Genomic DNA, 19,576 nt, shown 5'->3' on the forward strand with positions numbered 1-19,576 from the left:
TCTTTATAAAAATAATACATTCCCAGTTTCACATTTTCACACACGTCATAATGATAAATCAAAAACACTCTTAAATACAATTTCTTTGGTTGTATTTACAAATATGTACTTTACGAAACTTATTATAAATTAAATTAAAAATGTACAAAAACTTTTATATTCTAATAATTATAACAATTTTTTGTGAATGCGAAAAGGAGTAATAATCACAACAATTTTTCGAATACAACCAATATCAAATCATTAATCACCATTCTATTGTTCGAGTGATCAAAATAATTATTAATTTTATAAAAATATGATATTCTTACACTCTTTAATATAACATGTAGGTACCTAATAATATTCATAAGCAATTGTATTCATTTGCAACTGTATCACATTTCAATATATCGATGCTAAAATGAAATCTATTGTACCCATTCATAAAATTTTGTATTCTGATGAGGTATGAATTATTATTTTTATTAAATTTATCTGAGATGTAAACAAAACATTATATATCAAAACATGGTAAGCAATCAGCGTAATATCTTCAACATAAATTACATAAATGAATATTGTTGGTATTGGAGATAAAATCAAGAAACTGTATTAAGAAGAACCATTTGTCCTTACTAAGAAACAACTAAAAAAATAAATAAAGTAAATCATTCGTTATTTTATATTAAACTAAACAAATTATAATTACGAACGACCTCAATTTTTTACACGCGTAAAACGTGTATAGATTCGGTATTTAAGATTTTTATTGCTGGCAACACTGTTTCAATAAAATTAACACGAATATTATATGCCGTATTGTACAAGATTTGATAAAACACACCTCTAACATTTTGTCTACATAATCTCTATTGCTTTTGCGACGTCAGCACCAAATTTGTACATTGGCAGTTTGTCAACATTATGGACGAATGACTTTTAAGTAGATGAAGAGCGCTTACAGACAATTTTTTTGTATATGGCAATATTATTAAAAAAACTCAATATTCAGCGACATTTTGGTAGTTTCTTTGCTAATATATTTTAACTGCATATAATGTTATTTCGGTTGCATTAAAGTATATTTCTTGGGAGTAAATATATCTTAGAAATTATAAGCGTCAGATAAATAATTCCTTAACATATTTGTAAGCCGTTTTACCTTTAACGTGTAAGCGCCCTTTTAATATTATTTTCATATAAGCTAGGCTATAATGAATATAATCTAAACAAGTGACTCATAAAAACTATTGTTCACTAAAATTGTACATTACATATGGAGAAAATAATAAATTCTATACTCTGTTAAATATTGTTTCCTTGTAAATATAATATTGAATTCTATTATTAAAACGGTTTTGTTAAATTTTGAGTCACTTGGGTTTTTTCGCTAGCACCAATACAAACTAACTGTATTTATACAATATCATATTATTATGAATATTTTCGAGTTTTCAGCACAATCACTCAGCTATAAAAATACAAATTATTACTAATCGATTAAGACACTTCACATTTCGTTAATTTATAACTAAAGGAATATTTACAGAGATCCATAACTTAATAGTTATATTAATTTTTTCTTCTAATATATGAAAAAAATAATATAACCCAAATAATATGTACATTGTCTTATTCAGTATTTATCTTAAACCACGTCATATCAAAATATGAACACTTTCGATTTAAACAAAGTAAATATAATCTCTATGCTGAAGATTCAAGGTCCATATTCGTTTATTTTATGCTATAAATTGTATATTTTAATTTCATGTCACGTTCTTAATTTTAAAACAAAAAGAACGGTATCAATTTATTATTATATTTTTTTGAATAAAATTAAGGAAAAGTAACCCACGAAAATACAATTTATATCATAAAATAATTATTTAACGACCTTTAAACACTGTGGACTAGAAATCTACATATACGTCACATAGCTGCTATTCCTTCAACAATAATATCATTTATAAGCTAGTACGATTTATAATTTCGATCACAATACAGTCTTTATATTTTAAATTTAAACTGTTCCATTATTCTTAGAGCAAGAGCAACTTTTGTCTCCGCAACTATTTTGTCTCTCGCATCACCTCTATGGGCTAGTAAGAAAGTGCGCGCACGTAGCGACGCAACTCCCCATAGAGTTGATGGGAGAGGCAAAATAGTTGCGGAGACAAAAGTTGCTCTTGCGCGCTAGCTCTTAGTTTCTAATTAAATTTTGACGAGTACATAAATCAGATCGTTTGTCGTTTTAATTTAAAATATTCTAGTTTACTACACATAGTAAATAATGCTATTTCTTCCCCGTGGTTATTTCCTTACCTAATGATTTCCTATTTTCAAATTTCTGTTGTAAACTGGCGACATTGGAGGGTTTAGAGGTTAGTTTCGTTGTATTCGTCTTTACGTTTGAGTCGGTCCGTTGTACTAATGTGGTTGGTTTGGGAACCACTTTAGGTTTATTTTTATTTAAACTATCTGCAATCGCTTTCACACTAGAATCGTTTTTGGAATTAACGCGATTTATCGGTTTGTCTGTTTTATTCACATTAGTTGTAGTATTGACTGGTTTTAGTACAGTCTGTTTATTTGTGGCCGGCTTTTTATCAATGGTCGGTTTTAACGGAGGTCGATTGTCAATCTGTTTGCTTATATTAGGTTTGTTCGCGACTTTCGGTGGATCGGCTGGTTTATTATTATTAATAACGTCTGGCGCTTTGATATTTTTTGTCTCGGCTACAGCACAACTCGACACGAGGTCGGGACTGTTAGATATCGATTTTACGTTGATATTTTTTGCGGCCGTTTTAGGAGATGGCGGCACATTTTTGAACGTGCTCGTAGTTCTTAAACCGGGCGGGGTAACTTGTCTCGAAAACGTGGGTATTTTCGAGTTTGCTTTAAGAGAAGGCGATGGTGGTTTCTCTATTTCTTTTTCATCTGTTTGCATACGAGTGGGTATGTTAACAGCTGAGGGGTGCAAATATCCACTGCTAGTGGTCGACGCGGAAGATTTTGCTCCAGAGTTGCTGTAAACGCTCTCTGGACTCTTGTAGTCTGTATTCATGTACGTGCTATCTCTGTTTTGCTCAACCTTTTTCCGCTCTTTCTCCCTTTTCCTCGCGAGCGTCGACGTCGAATAGATCGAGTCAAAGTTGCGGTTCTGTATCTCATTAACAATCTCTCCGAGCAGACCCATGCTTTCTGTACTTCCTGAATTGGAAGTGATGGGTTTGGGAGTGTTGTAGCCTTCAGGAGGCGGTTGGGGAGCCGTTTTGATCGGCAGAGACACGCCCGGGAACGCTTTAGCATGTTTCTCGGGACTTTCCTCGATGATCGCGTAAATATTGTCACCGGACTCTTCGTCTATGTGAGCTAACGGCGCGGGCTTTTCTTCTATGCAATCTACGTAATCTGTCGTCTTGATGTCTGTCTGTTTTGGACTCTGATATATTGAAGTTTCTTTTTCAGTAGTGGCCGGTTGGCTCGGTAGTGGTGGTGGAGGAGCGGTCGGTCGGCCAACACCGGATAAGGGCCGCGACACACCGGGCGCTTGTCTCATCGAACCGAACGTTTGTAAGGGCTTTTGCACATTGGGCACGCGCATACTTTGAGCTCTATTCACGAACGCTTTCGAATCGTCGTTGTCTTCAGAATCCGACACTACGGGCACAGAGCTGATCGGTATATCGATGGCCTTCTGCAGTATGGGATTCGATATCTGCAAGTTTCGCAATGCAACTTTATCAGCCGCTTTCGGCACTTTGATTTGGTGATTCTGATTCTTCGGCAAAGAGTGACTTCGTTCAACGGGGTTTCGTTCTTTTTCCTTCGGTTTGTCGTGTTTGAGGAATGACGCGATTCTGTTCAAGGATATTCCTTCCTTGACTTTCTTTGGTTCCTCTGGGAGTGGTTTTTGTGGGACATTGCCGGCGGAGTACATACTTAGAGGTCGTTTCGGTAAATCTGGTGTGATGGTCGGTGCGGTTGGAGCCGCGCGTACCGGGCCCAATGTTTTTGAGCCTTGTAGCGGCGATATTAGTTCTTTCGCTGTACACGTCGAAGCTTCTAGAATGGGGCTAGAAATAACTGGTCTGGGCGCAGGATTAGCAGTGACGGGCACTTCTTCCGTCTTCTCTGCGTTCATTAGAGCTTTGATACGATTCTGTACTGAACTATTCGTGCGTTTTATAGATGGAGACGTTTTGGGGCTGGTTTTAGCTGTATTTGGCACTACTGGGAGTGGTGGCGCAGAACGTAACACTGGTTTCAATTGCCCCACATTTTGACTATTACTCCCACTTCTATGTACTGGTGTTATTTTCGCGCTTTTCGTGTCTTTTTTGGTTTCTTTTGGTGGTTCATCTGTTTGGGGGGCATTTTTGTCCATTGGCGTGAGGGAAAATCCTTTGAAGTTTCCGAAGAAGTTAACGGAGGGGTTTATATTGCCGGATGGGCTGTGTTCGCTGTCACTGCGCAAGAGACTTGAGCTCATATCGTCAGGGTTAGATAGTGTGTGAACGCTAACAGCTTGAGTGTTATTTGGCGCGTTGTTTTGAAAGTTAGATGCGAATTTACTTGCGCTTCTCGAAATACGTCGCTGCAAACTTGATTTCTTGGGAGATGGAATCCTGAAAGAGTAGAGATTTCGTTAATATTATAGTTGTTTAAGTCGCAAGACATACAAATATTTAAATAATACACATGTTTTGATACTATACTATGTTGAATTTGATACAATTTTTATTTAAAGAAAGATTTTTTTTATTTTATAATATATAAATGTTAAGAGTTAGAAGAAATGAACATCGTTTTAATTTTGTGTTAAGGTGTTATGGAATGAACATTGTTTTAAGTTATGGTTAACTTTGTATTTATTTTTAATCAAGTTTAATTAGTTATTAGAAATTTACTATAATATATTATTATTTTTTATTCAAAATTAACGTTACACATGCAATTATAATATTAGTCTATATTTACCATGCATTCATGCCTTAAAATTATGTCAGTACTAAAACCACAAAAAACTCACCAAGCAAGTGCACCAAGAGAACAAAAGAAATAATAGTTTCTAATACAAAGAGAAAGAAAACAGGAAAATTAGTAGAAAACTTTATTATTACCATCACCCTGGAAATGCATGTTTATCTATTGACCCAAGCAATAAGGTACATACACAAAACTATTTTTTTTTTCAGGCAAATTTAGTAAATAATCTTGATGCATTCATTATTTTTTAATTTCCCCAAATTTTAACTGTATTATTTTAAAACTTTTTCAATAAAGATTTTCAATAAAGTTTCAATCTTTACAAATAATTTTTAGGTTATATGAGGCTAACCTAAGAACTTCTGTCAAAATTTAAACTCCCGGAAAAAATCCGAATCTTAAGAAAACATTTTGAAATGAAAAATCATTCTTACTTTAGCAATTGTTTTTATATTATCGAAGCCCATTCAATGAATGATTGGTATGAAGACTATTTACCAAATAAGACTTTGGACGACAGTAGCAGACAGCAGCAAAAAAAAAAACATACATGAAAGTTCAAAACTTACAGCTAAAGCTAAAATAATAAGAAAATTGTATATAATGTCTACATAAAAATGAATAATGAATGTTTAACCCAAAACCACATACAGAAAATAATAACATGCAAATGACAATTATTTTAGTCAAAGAAAAAAAAAATGCTAATACGGTGTGGGTCCATAAGCACCAAGTACAAGATAAAAAACAACACAATTTATATCTACATATTAATAATGAAATAAATCGTTTATAAAACTTATTATTTTTTGGCCAATCACAGTTACAAAACAAAAAAATACAGGTTTTTTCTATTTACAAAGAACTTTCAAGAACCTTACGTTATTAAAAAAAAAAAAAAAAAAAAAACAAGCAACTAAAATCTACAAAAAAGAAAAACTTACAAACTACAGTCTTTGACTCTTACAATAAAAAAATATACTATTTACAATTATTTTTTAATAATAATGCTCTTATTCTGAAAATAAGAATTGTTTTTAAAAAACAACTAAAACTACGATTTATTTTGATGACATTATTTTTTTATAAAAATTTAAAACAGACATTTGAAAAATTCTATGTTCTACATAAAGCTATAGTATTAATCCAATTTGATTTTTGAACTTTTCCATATTATTTATTTTTATGATTAAACTATTATTATGTTATTTTCAAGTTTTCTTTTAATTATTCACGACTGTTTGGTAATTTCGATATATTTTGTCCGACTTTCTTCAATTCATTTCGTTTTGATAAAACTGCGTTATTCAATTTTGGGGCAATAAAACCTTCGCGCAGTTTCTTAACATTATTATTACTTGATACATTTTCACTATTCATATAAGTTACTTCATTGTTAACCAATAATAAATTTTCGTAACTTTTGACTGTTTCATTTGTCGTAGAAGATAATCCCGCGTTAACTATACTGTCTTTACTTAATTTTGTTAGTTTGTTTCTTTTAACATTCGTAACGTTATCTTCTGATGTATTTATATTGTTTAATTGATTCTTACTGAGTACATTCGTATTTTTAATGTCTGCTTTGCTGATTTTTTCGTTCGTTGTGGATGTAAGACCGGTTTTTATGATTTCGATTTTTTTAGTGTTTCCCTTAACATAGGTGTTGTTGGTGTTTTTAATAATAATTTTGTTAAGAGATTCAGCACTACACGTAACTACAATGTCGTCTTTGTTGATTCTTTTATTTACATTTTTAACTTTTGGTTTCGTTTTAAAATAACCAGTGAGTTTATCAGACCAATGGCTACCTTTAACAATACCTACATCGATAATTTCATAATCATTTTCTATAGTTTCATATATATTTTCCTCTATTTCATTTGTTTTAGTATCTTCTTTAGGTGTTTTGTGTTTGAAGCTGAGTAATTTCGTGAAGGAGTTTGTATATTTTGGAAATTTAAATTTATTGTTTTTGTTGAGCGGACATGTTATGGGTTTCTTTAGTATTTTGTTTACGTACGTTTTCTTCGGTTTTTTCCACCACAGTAGAACATTGTGCCTTGTGTAGTACATGAGGAACAGTATGAGCAGAATCGTCGGTAATATTCCGAGGAATATGACATACATCGCCACCATGAAGTTTCTTTGCACTGTAAAAGATACAATTTTATAAGTGTTAGTTAAAATTATGTATATATTTCACAAAGTTTATTGTGAAAATAAATCATGAATTAATAATAAGTAAAGTCGTAATCAACGAACTTTATGTATAAATCCTTACAATCAAAGTTATAATTTGCTCATTAAAATAATGCGTACAGTTACGATTAATAAACCAATTAAATATAATGTTTTATTTTTTTAATATTTTTTATAAATAAGAGCCTCCATTTTTTTTAATAGCGTGTGTACCGAACACACGTGTCATAAATGAAATTTCTTTGGTAAAATTCTAAAATATCAAATCGTCACCATACTCCGTGACGTTATTGCCATGACGCGACCTTGAAAATTTACTCTCAACGCGCCTAAAGAAGTTACACTTCAAAAAAGTTTTTTTTTTTAGTTTTTGCCATTGTTTTTATACTTACGTGTAGAATCAGTGGCGGGTCCTGAATCAACGGAGCCTCCAGCCCCGGGCAACGCACATAGTGGAGGGGCGAATCCCGACTCGCAGTGACAGTGGCCTGAAAATAACAAAATTTACACGGAATAAACTCATAAAAATAATACCTACATAAGTTTTTATGGCCAAAAATAATCAACGTCTAGGTCTAGTCAATTTTTTTAATATTATTTTAAACTACCCAATAGTTTAGCTTTAAAAGTGTTACAGACTGCAGACAGACATAAAAACAGAATAACTTTAGTTTTACCTTTCTCGACCAAAGGAGAATGCCCATGAAAGTATGGACCACAGTATAGTGTTGCGTCAATGCCAGAGTGGTTTTGGAGGGTTCTTCGATATTCAAAAGATTTTTACCAATTGATTTTTTTGTGATAAAAACAGGGGTTTTCAAGATATTGAGAAAAATGTGAAATAACCTCAAAACTTAAATAACCCCGATTTAGTTAGGTTTATGTGTGATTTAGGTAGTATTTTATCGTCCGAAGGTTATTTTTCGTTTAACATATTTAATCTATGCGTAGAGCTTATGCTTTCAGACAAAGTCCATCTGTTCATCGGCTAGTGTAGGTAGGCACCAGAAATCTTCACGGATTTCAAGAAAACCTAAATATATAAAACAAACAAGAAATAACTGGTTACCTACCAAGCTATGTCATAATAATATTTTTTTTATAATATTTATTAAAAGAACATTTCGGCTCTCAACAATGATCGCTTAAGTTATTTGTATCGATGATCGATACAAATAACTAAAACGCCTTCCTTTTTGTCAACTCTTTTTGTCAGATTGTTCTAAGAAACATTTTTTGCATGGAATCAAGTATTTTACTTCACTATCTATGTTAAAACAACCTACAGTGTATAAACAACACCTTAAAGAGTGATTTTATGTTAATTGTTTTTTTTTGTAATTCAATAATAACAATAATCGATATTAATACACTTAGCTATTTACCATAGTAAATGTAATAATAGTTACCGCTTGGTTACCGATGTAAGCGGTAATTTATTTATTTATTTATTTATTTATTTATTCAGGGCCACTTACAAAACATACACCAATAAAATAACAGATATACAAGTTACAAATATATATAGCTAAGTGTTGTTTTACTTAAAAGTTGCCAAGTAGTAATGGATACTAAATCTATAATAACGGATCTAAACAATTACATGTCTAATTAGATTTTACAAAACATTCCCTGTTCAAAATATATTTTCCGATGGTAAGAAGGCCTCTAAATTGCCGAGATTTTTTTTAATAGTATTGTTATCTTGATGCATGAGAAAAACCAGTACCAAAAATGGGCATTCTCCTTTAAGATCAATACTTTAGACCTAGATAACCCTAATAAACAAACACACAAAATCAACATAGTAATCTATACTATATAATATTATAAAGCTAAAGAGTTTGTTTGAACGCGCTAATCTCAGGAACAACTGGTCCGATTTGAAAAATTCTTTCGGTGTTAGATAGCCCATTTATCGAGGAAGGCTATAAGGCTGTATCATCACGCTAAGACCAACAGGAGTAGAGCACTGCGGATAAAACCGCAGGGCACAGCTAGTATGTAGTATAATTACCTTCAGAATTACAAACACCATGTCCCGAACAGTTGGACGGGCAGACGGCGGTCTCCTTTTGAGCAACCCTATCTATCACCGATTGTACCGGCACGCATTTTGTGTTTAAACACATCTGTAAATAGATAATTTTTCTTTAATTATCTAAAAACTAGCGTCAGCCCCGGCTTCGCCCGTGGTACATGTTTTCTCTCCATAAGAACCATCCTCGTACTTCAAGGAATAGGATTTTGGTATCTTGTCAAACAAGTTTCACTTCTGACACGTGTGCTCGGTACACACTATACACGCTCTTTTTTTCTTGTGATGAATGAAAATGAATGAATTAAATGTGATTTACATTTATAAAAATTACATTCATCATCATCATCATCATCATCAGCCCATATACGTTCCCACTGCTGGGACACGGGCCTCCTATGAGGGTACAGGCCATAATCCACCACGCTGGCCAAGTGCGGGTTGGCGGATGACACATGTCGTCGAACTTTTTAATTCTTCGACATGTCGGTTTCCTCACGATGTTTTCCTTCACCGTTCGAGCAGTGGTGATGTTACAACATGCGCAGATAAATTGAAAAATCAATTTATTTCCTGCGCGCTCGCCTGGTCTCGAACCACGGACTTATCGATTCGAAGTCCGAGGTCTCACCACTGAGCCACCACTGCTCATTTTTCATCAAAATTACATTATATTTTATAATTAGACTTATTTTGTACTAGGTTTCCGCCCGCGGCTTCACCCGCGCAGTCAAAGAAAAACCCGCATAGTTCCCGTTCCCGTGGGATTTCCGGGATAAAACCTATCCTATGTCCTTTCTCGGGTATAAAAATATCTCCATACCAAATTTCATGAAAATTGGTTCAGTAGTTTAGGCGTGATTGAGTAACAGACAGACAGACAGAGTTACTTTCGCATTTATAATATAATATTAAAGTATGGACTATAGAGAAGTTTGTCAATGTTCAAAATAAACATATATATAAAACCTACATACCATATTATTTCCACATTTAGCGCCATCGGGCACCATGCCGGGGTCCACGTCGCTCAGGCCCAGATCTACCATCGCCGTTCTACATGGTATTATTGTACCTGTATTTTTTAATATGTATGAAAATGTTATCAAATCGAAAGCGGGTATTACATTTTTATGTTTGTCCTCTTTCCACAAAAAGACAACAGGGCAAAAGGTTATCACTACATAGTATAAAACAAAGTCGCTTTCTCTGTCCCTATGCCCTTTTGTATGCTTAAATCTTTAAAACTACGCAACGGATTTTGATGCGGTTTTTTTTAATAGATAGAGTGATTCAAGAAGAAGGTTTTAGTATATAATTTATTAGGTTTTAAACAAAGCGGGCGAAGCCGCGGGCGGAAAGCTAGTTATTTATATTTAAACTTCAACACGTAAAGTAAAAAAAAAAAAAATACTTATATTATCATACATTAATTACGTTAGTGACTGTTAAATTGATTTACAATGTAATTTATTTTTACAAAACATAATTTACAATCAATCGATCAGTTGTCGAATTAAATCTATTAAACAAAAAAAAATACTTTCTCTTCATCAGATAACAAAGCATGAATTAAAAAAGACGTGTGGCATGCCTTCAAGCAACACCTCCGTCCGTCGGAGTGGGGAGCGTGAGGTTTTTTCGTTACGGAATTTCTCGATTCGGTCCCCGCGCTCAAGGCCCGCGACAGAAGCTATGCAATAGCTTAAAACTCACCATTATTATTAATAAACGTGGCGGAAAGCCAAGCAACAGACTCCATGCCGAACTCGAGCCGCTCGTTGAGATGTCGGCACTGCAGCAGGCCGCACAGCGCGTGTGCCGGCTGGCACTTGTAGTACACTGACGAGTCCGAGCGGGCGTAGCCGCAGTTGCCGTTCCTGGACGAGCAATGGATTGCGAAATGAGTAATGTATCGTATATTGTAGTGTATAATAATAATAAATAATAAGGGCGTAGGGATGTGACGACCCCATCGCCCACGGTTGGAATATCTATTGTCTACGTGACCCGCAGGACACCTTGTGGCGGGGTGTCGGGGAGTAGCGACCCCGCGGGAACCGAGTGCTCCCGGGGGAGGCCCCTGTCTTCATCTCCGGCTTGCCTTCACCGGCCGGTCGGAGTGAAGCCTGACGAGGACAGGACCCCCACCTCTGGCTTGCCTTAACCGGCCGGCCAGAGTGGAGTCGCGAGAGCTTTTAGCTCGAAGGGTGGATGCGAATCATAAGTGGCGAGTGGGCACGTGATGCTGGACCCTCAGGGAGCGCGTGATCGGAGTTTAAAGTCCAGGGACGCCTCTCCACCCTTAGCTGCTCACAATATGTTGCCCCCTTGTCGCACTATTGCAGCGACTTATTTCGGGGGCCCATACAGTGAGAGGGCGAGTCACCACCTGCCAACAATTTTTTGCTATATTTTAGTAGAAAGGCAGGTGCCATAGTCTTCCATAGTCCTAAATTCCGGTCCATTAACATCCCTTTCCATAGCCCAGTTTATTTTGTTTCCTTATCTTGCAATAGTCCTACATCGGCCGCGGACTGCCCAGGGCTGTATCTCTATAGTGCAGTCATGGGCAGGCTGCGGCTGGTGTCCCACAACACAGTAAAGTTCTCTAAAGGGCCTCTGCGTGTTGGATCCGTGTCCCCACGTAAGCCTTCCAAAGGACCGGGCACCTTCCTTATGATGGTATCCGTGTATTATGGAATTGAGATAAATAATAATAAAAATACTTTATTGTACACACAGAAGTTCACAGAAAGACAATAAAAAAACAGCAAAAGAGGTTAGGGTACAGTAGGCGGTCTTATCGCTCATGAGCGATTTCTTCCAGACAACCAAAAAGCAAAGGAGAGCTGAGAAGTAGGAGAGCAGGCGTGGTACAAGAGTGAAAGTTCATAACATGTACAAATATTGTACAAGATAAAATAAAATTGCTAGAAATACTTAAAAACGAAAAATATTAAGATAGTGTAAGATGTGAGTTAAGATGGCGGCACGCGGCATTATAACAACACTCGGCAGTAGGTACACGGACGATTCCTGAACGAGCAATGTGTAGAGTGAAATAAAATTAAGCTTCGATTTTTAGAAAGTAAATAACAAATATCTATCGTAAGTATGATAAACGTGCACATTGATTATTATCGTATTATTATGATTTTGTACTTTCAAATTTTCAATACTTTTCATGCTGAAATATTTTTTTTAATAATAAACGAAGAATGAACATTTGAACAAATTATCAATTCAAACGAGTATTTACTAAAATTACAAAAAAAAATTGTCTATAGGTTATAATCGCTGAACAGATTTTTACAAAGATTTTCAGTGTTTATGGTTTATGAACACGACTAACACGTAAGCTTAAAAAAAACACGAAAATTATAAGTTAAATAAGAAATATATTATCGTAGTGATCAGGAACTATCTAGCTCATACCATCTTAGCTTTACATCAGGCGAGATTTTTTTGGTTGAGCCTCCCCATTGACAATAAAAAATAGGTATAGAAAATAACTCACTTATCCCCCTTAACATTCATGGAAGTGTAGCATCTTGTATCCGAGCTGTCCGCAGTGGAGCCCCACAGCAATAGGCACTGGTCCTTGTGGGTACGACACCCTCCACGCACACAATACGCCTGTAATTAATAAATTAAACTTGTTTAGGTAAGAAATTAAAAAAACGACGTATGGCACTCGGGGACTGCCGCGGTAAAGCTATTGCATGCTATGCCTTCAAGCCACACCTCCGCCCGTCGGAGCGGGGAGCGTGAGGTTTTTTCGTTACGGAATTTCTCGATTCGGTCCCCGCGCTCAAGGCCCGCGATAGAAGCTATGCAATAGCTTAAAAAAAATAGAAAAAAATCGAACACGAGACGGAATTCGAACCCGCATCTTTCTGCCTATTGTTGTATTTCATGAGTTTTTCTCGAGTAATATACACTAACACTACCACTTTAACTTACATAAAAAATTTAAAGTAAATTTTTAACGGACTTTAAACGTGATTCATTCATGATATTATTTATGTATGTTTCAAAGACTTTACAGCGATCACGGGGAGGAAATGAATAAATCGTTTTTTTTAATCCGTTGAAAAATTTTTAATTTCTAAATGTAAGTTAAAGTGGTAGTGTAAGTGACAACGTTTTTATGTAAGTGATAAAAGGCTAAGTGTAAGTGTGAACACATAATTAAAATGCCCTTCACTATTTCTACTTCTACTTTCACTAGTTGTACTGTTTTAATTATATTTGATAATTTAAAGTTCCGAATCGATAACCGAATAACCGATCACAATTTCGAAAATATGATCTGAATTTCGGCCGATCCCTGAAAGCTTTATTATTTACCACATTACCTTACCGTGACATAATTTTACCCAACTAATAGTTATACTATTTACCACATATTTTTACCATTTACCAAATACATTTACCCAACTATAAAATACACATTACCTGATTATTAGAGCACGGGGTGCCGTCCATTTTGAACACGTCACTGGGACAGAACTCCGAGTGTCCCGTACAATATTCGGGCAAATCGCACTCTTTGTCCGCTGACCGACACACCGTGCCCGCTGACTTTGGCCGACATGTCTGCAAGTTTATTTATATTTTATAAGCTTATAATAGAGTATTTATATTGTAAAAGGATAATAGGGAGTTTATCAATTGATAAGGAAGTACTCTCTTTGTTGACATTATTACACTGTATGATTAGAATTAGACAACAAGACAATCAAAATATTTTCTTTTATTAATTTGTCCACTTTACTCCCATAATTGTACTATAATACTAGAATTTTCTCATCTATATTAATTAATTATGACTTGAATACATATTCAATAATCAATACATTTTTTGTTATCGATAAAATCTCTAAACTTCTCTGATAGAATGAAGAAAACTTATCAACCACCCCACATCAATCAACCAATAAAAAATCTAACAATCAATCAAACAATCTAACAATCAATCAACCAATCTATCAACAATCAATCAACCAACCAGTGTATCGCAGCACTCGCCGACCGCGCAAGTCGCGTTCTGCCATAACGAGCAAGTCGCTACATCACAGCACGCGGTACAAGAGGGTGCGGGGTTCAATCCGCAGTCGCACTGTTCCCCTGGCTCTACGAAACCGTTCCCGCAGGTCGGCGATTCAAACAGGCGTTTCGGTTTATTGCTGGAAATTACATTTTGATTGGTAAAAAGAAAATTGGGTGTTCAGGAGTAGGTATTTCATTTTGTTGTGTTTTGAAGTGAAACTTCTTTAGGCGCGTTGAGAGTAAAATTTCAAGGTCGCGTCATGGCAATATCGTCACGTCATGGAGTAAGGCACGATTTTGGTATCTTTTAATCTTGCCAAAGAAGTTTCACTTCTGACACGTGTGCTCGGCACGCTCCTTTCTTATATTTAAAGCTTTATAGTACTTATATATAAAAGTACCTACATGTTTAAACTATCCTATCTCTCAAGTTGGATCGAACTGCACATGGTGTGCGAATTTTATTATAATCGGTTAAGTGGTTTAGGAGTCCATTGAAGACAAACATTGTGACACGAGATTTTTATATATTAAGATTGTTAATTCGACAATCGATTCTGTACGGACGCTTAAACAGTCAGCAATGAAATTGATATACAATGAAATTTTTAACTAATAGTAGGGGAGCCCAAGAGGGGATTTTGGGATTTACTCGAGCGCGTCAGATTACTATTAGGGACGGTACCTTAGCTATTCATTAGTACCTCTAGTCAATATGAGCAGTTATGGTTGGTGGGTGCGCTCAGGGGCCCCGCTGGAAAATTTGAATAATCCATAATTCCCTAAGGTTGAGCTCGAATCGTCAGATTAGCGAAATGGGGACTTCTTATATTGTAATTAACCCCCCCAGATATTAATCTGACGCGCTCGAATAATATTACTTTAATTTTTTACCCTTTCTTCATAGCGATTAAATCGCCACTTTAATCGTCAGATTAACGTATACTTTTTTTCAGTGACGTCCTGGAGCATGCAAAATATCTAACGCGCTTGAGTATTTCCAAGCCATTTTTTTTCTTTTTTAAATTAAAAAAAATCAAAAAACCCTTCCCCACCGCTAAAAGTGAAAACATTATAGGACCTTTTTTTCTCGCTATGGTCTAATCTACCAATTCTAATAAGTTCCCGTGACGCTCGAGTAAATCCACATTTAGCATCCTGGGCTCCCCTACTATAAGAAACATGAGTGAAAACATAGCCTAGATAAACATTTTAAAAAAGCTTCTATAGATTTAAAGATAATATCAGTCAATAATAGCAAAATCGTGAGGGGTCTAATTTTAAAATTTATATATATATAGTAATTTACCATACAATAATGAAATAAAAACCATACAATTAAACGAATTACACCGCACATACAACGAAATTATTGAAAGAAATAAAATGGCTTATTAAGACCACCCATGGTATATATTTTATTTTATTTTGTTTTCATTTTTGTATTTCCTTACTGTGTATAAAATTAAGAATAAATAAATAAGCTCAGAACGTCACCAGCACACACACACACATACAAACACCATAGACTTAAAAACAAATAGACTTACCGCAAACAATAATCCATTCCCCTTTCAAAGGACAACGCTAGCGATCGCAAACTACAAGACGACCAATGGGAAGGCGTAACGGACGTACTAGAAGGGCTCATAATACACTTTTCTTCTGGACATTCGCAATCCACGTCTGTGTCGTGCTCCATACCGAAATTGTGGCCCATTTCGTGCGCTATTGTTATGGCCACTAGACCTATGACGTCAGAGTGGTTAGTGGCCACGCCCCCGGAGAAATTGAACGTGCAAATTGGTCCTTTGAGCGCTTTGCCGACGACGCCATCTTTGAATTTTTGCCGCCTGTGTATGTAGAATGGAAATACATTTTATTGCTGCGATTATAATAGTGGAATTTTAGGAAGCTATAGTACTAACACGTAATAACACAATAAGTCGTTGTGGCTTATGTCGTACGCTATAATAGTAAAACATATTACAGAATTTCTTAGACTGTGGTAATAGTAACTAGATCTATGACGTCACGAAAAGTTGAACGTACATATAATTGGTCCTTTGAGGATTTTTTTCGTGTTAAATATTACATTTTTAAATTATTTACATCGTGTAATAATTGGGTAATAAATAGCAAAAAGCCACTGTTGGGCCTTATTTATTGTTTTAATAAAATACCATTTGACCATGATTCATTTGAAACAAATATCTCCTAAATGTGACAATTATCCTGAAAGTGTGAATTTTAGAGATTTGGCTTTTGTATTTTCAACTCTTCCAGTACAAATGTACTTATTTTCATTTTTATTAAATAAATAAATAAACAAAAACTCACGTCAACAAATGCGCATTGTCGTTAGGTATATCCCTGACCAATCTCTCGCGTCTATAATGCAGGAAGGATGTGAGAGTCTTATCGCCGTCCTCCTCTAGCGTTATTTCGTCTCGCTCGCTCCAAACGACTATACCGACGAGTGCTATGAATATATTTAGTGGGGCGTATACCTGGAATAATTCATGAAATTAATTAAGTATAAAAAAGAGCGTGTGCCGAGCACACGTGTCAGAAGTGAAACTTCTTCGCTAAAATTCAGAAAATACCAAAATCGTCACCTTACTCCATGACATGACGGTATTACCATGACGCGACCTTGAAATTTTACTCCCAAAGCGCCTAAGAGTTTCACTTCAAAATATTGCAACTTCAGATATTGAAATGAGGGTATTTTTGCAATAAGCTTTGTTTGTCTGTCTGTTCGTTTTTAAGGGTAGGACTGGAGAATAATGCTTTTTAATTATCAAAATACTTCATTTTTCCAATTTTATAAAGTTTTTTGCAGTGATATTTGAGACATACATTCTGGCAAACAGTTGTAGGTAACTTTCCTCACAGTGTTAATATTTTTATGAAATAATACAAGTAAATTAATATTAACATTAAATTTTTGATATCTATACTAATATTATAAAGCTGAAGAGCTTGTTTGTTTGTTTGAACGCGCTAATCTCGGAAACTACAGGTCCGATTTGAAAAATTATTTCGGTGTTAGTTAGCCCATTTATTGAGGAAGGCTATAGGCTATATAACATCTCGCTAAGACAAACAGGAGCAAGCACTGCGGGTAAAACCGGAGCGCAGCTAGTATTAAAATAATCCTAAATGACTCAAGACTTGGTTTATATTTTGCCAATTATATTGAATACTCACAGAATTAATAATATTAGCGACATCCTTCAGCCTATGATGTATAAGGCTAATACTTTCACCATTCGCTCTAAACTCTCGATGATCAGCAACAAGCACCAACTCCACGTATCTGGATAGTTTGTTGGCGTTGAACGGCCCCCGTACTTGTATCTCTTCGGCGTCACGTTTGTACTGAAATTTGTATTTGGTGACTTTATATGGGATGTACATTTGTATTGGAAGACTTTTCGAGGGATCTCGTTTGTATTATACGACTTTACAGGTGAAGTAATTTTGTATTAGAATACTTTACAAGTGTCCTAGATTTGTATTATAACACTTGAGTGATGTAAATTTGTATCAAAGTGTCGTAGATTTGTATTATAACACTTTATACAATTGAGGTACTTTTATATAATTAAACAAAAAATAATAATTAGATTATGCCTAATAATCTAGAATATCGATTCTTGATGGATACTCAAAACCACAGAAAACTGTTAACTCTATATACCTGCATTCAAACTGCCATTTAACAACAATCCCTATAAATTATAGGCTGGATATAACTAACCAAAGCATAACAACCATAGTTTTAGAGCGTTTAGCTACTATTATGTATTCTGTGGTTTTAGTTTTATCACCACTAAATCTAGTACCTTGGCTTAAAATGTTTATGTACCTAACAGGTTTTTCTTACCCTGGAAGTCCTGCTAAGCTTTAAACTCTTCTCCTTTTCATATTTATCCATTAACTCCGGGTCATAGCTTCTGTTATTCGTCACTCCTCCCGCGTAACCACACTTGAAGTTGGTGCCCATGTCTGTATGGTCGTAGACGTAGTGGTCTGCGTCTATTTTGTTGTCTGAAAATATAAGTTATTGTCGTTATTTTTATATGTATTTAGAAGCTGTTTTACAACATGTATCAGAAACAACTAGGGATTTCGTGGATACTAAGTCACGGTTTCGCAAATACCTCTGAACGATAACATCGAGCAAATGTCACGTTTTTACGTAGGAATCAGTTATTGTGGAAATTCAATAACGGTTCTGCATCTTCAACGACCATGAAATCAGTTTAAAAGATATCTTATATATTACAAAATTCTTCACAGATTTTTTAGATATTTCATACAATACAAAATATGGCGAGATTTTATATATTTTGTATCGCTTTTCCAGCCTGTCTTAGCCAGCGTAGTGCGTTAATATGTCCTTCGAGCCAAAGTAGGTAAGAGTTAACACATCACAGTAAACTACTGAAGATACCTATTCCTCCAGTGAAAACAAACCAAACTAATAATTATGTGAATACCTTCAGCCGGCTGTATATACTTCATGGTCCTGCCATCGTATATAACCCCGCTGACCCCGTGGCACGTCGACACCGCGGCCCACGACCCCTCGCGACCCCGCACGGTGCCAGAATACTGGCATATGTCCAAATCCTGCAAAAATTAGTAATGTATCAGCAGTTTTTGGGGTGATTTATTGCTGTGTAAGTATAAAGATTTTGGACGACATAAAATATGTAATATGCAAATACTGCAATGCGATTTTGTTTTACATTTCCTGTATTGTCAATATTTGAATGCAGCTTTTGTAATAATCTCTTACTTAACAAAGCTTAAGCTTTAAGCTCATAACATAGTTTTGATATTATTTGTGATCTAGTTCGCTCTTTATAATACAAAAAAGTTTACAGTTAATAACAAGTCACTTCTTAGCTCTAGTTTAAAAAAAATCAAACATACATTTAATCAACTAGATTTCTTTTAGAAGCGCCTTTGAATCTTTATATATAAAACACTAGCTTTCCGCCCGCGGCTTCGCCCGCGTTTTTAAAGAAAAACCAGCATAGTTCCCGTTCCCGAGGGATTTCCGGGATAAAACCTATCCTATCTCTCAAGTTGGATCGAACTGCACATGGTGTGCGAATTTTATTATAATCGGTTAAGTGGTTTAGGAGTCCATTGAGGACAAACATTGTGACACGAGATTTATATATATTAAGAAGATAGATTAATATTTAGTATTTACCATCCTTTTTTACCACTTTTTTATCATAACAAATGTATCTTATTACAACATGTAGAAACTTATTAGACAAA

At 35.1% G+C, this 19,576-nt stretch overlaps 1 protein-coding gene across 1 annotated transcript in view; it reads right to left on the reverse strand.

Moving 5' to 3' along the window:
- Positions 1-2,109: 2,109 nt before the first annotated feature.
- Positions 2,110-19,576, reverse strand: part of LOC123702720 (disintegrin and metalloproteinase domain-containing protein 12) — a 68,913-nt gene continuing 51,446 nt past the window's right edge. Inside the window, exons 4-17 of the mRNA XM_045650505.1 lie at positions 18,781-18,913; positions 18,165-18,328; positions 17,486-17,656; positions 16,613-16,782; positions 15,823-16,125; positions 14,232-14,409; positions 13,679-13,819; positions 12,738-12,856; positions 10,934-11,097; positions 10,195-10,292; positions 9,197-9,311; positions 7,572-7,667; positions 7,001-7,130; positions 2,110-4,616 (exon numbers count right to left, since the gene is read on the reverse strand). Of these exons, the coding sequence (XP_045506461.1) occupies positions 2,279-4,616; positions 7,001-7,130; positions 7,572-7,667; positions 9,197-9,311; positions 10,195-10,292; positions 10,934-11,097; positions 12,738-12,856; positions 13,679-13,819; positions 14,232-14,409; positions 15,823-16,125; positions 16,613-16,782; positions 17,486-17,656; positions 18,165-18,328; positions 18,781-18,913 (4,320 nt within the window). The 3' untranslated portion in view covers positions 2,110-2,278. The remainder of the gene's footprint in view (positions 4,617-7,000; positions 7,131-7,571; positions 7,668-9,196; positions 9,312-10,194; positions 10,293-10,933; positions 11,098-12,737; positions 12,857-13,678; positions 13,820-14,231; positions 14,410-15,822; positions 16,126-16,612; positions 16,783-17,485; positions 17,657-18,164; positions 18,329-18,780; positions 18,914-19,576) is intronic.

This window comes from Colias croceus, chromosome 24 (assembly GCF_905220415.1).
Source record: "Colias croceus chromosome 24, ilColCroc2.1".
Classification (NCBI taxonomy): domain Eukaryota; kingdom Metazoa; phylum Arthropoda; class Insecta; order Lepidoptera; family Pieridae; genus Colias; species Colias croceus.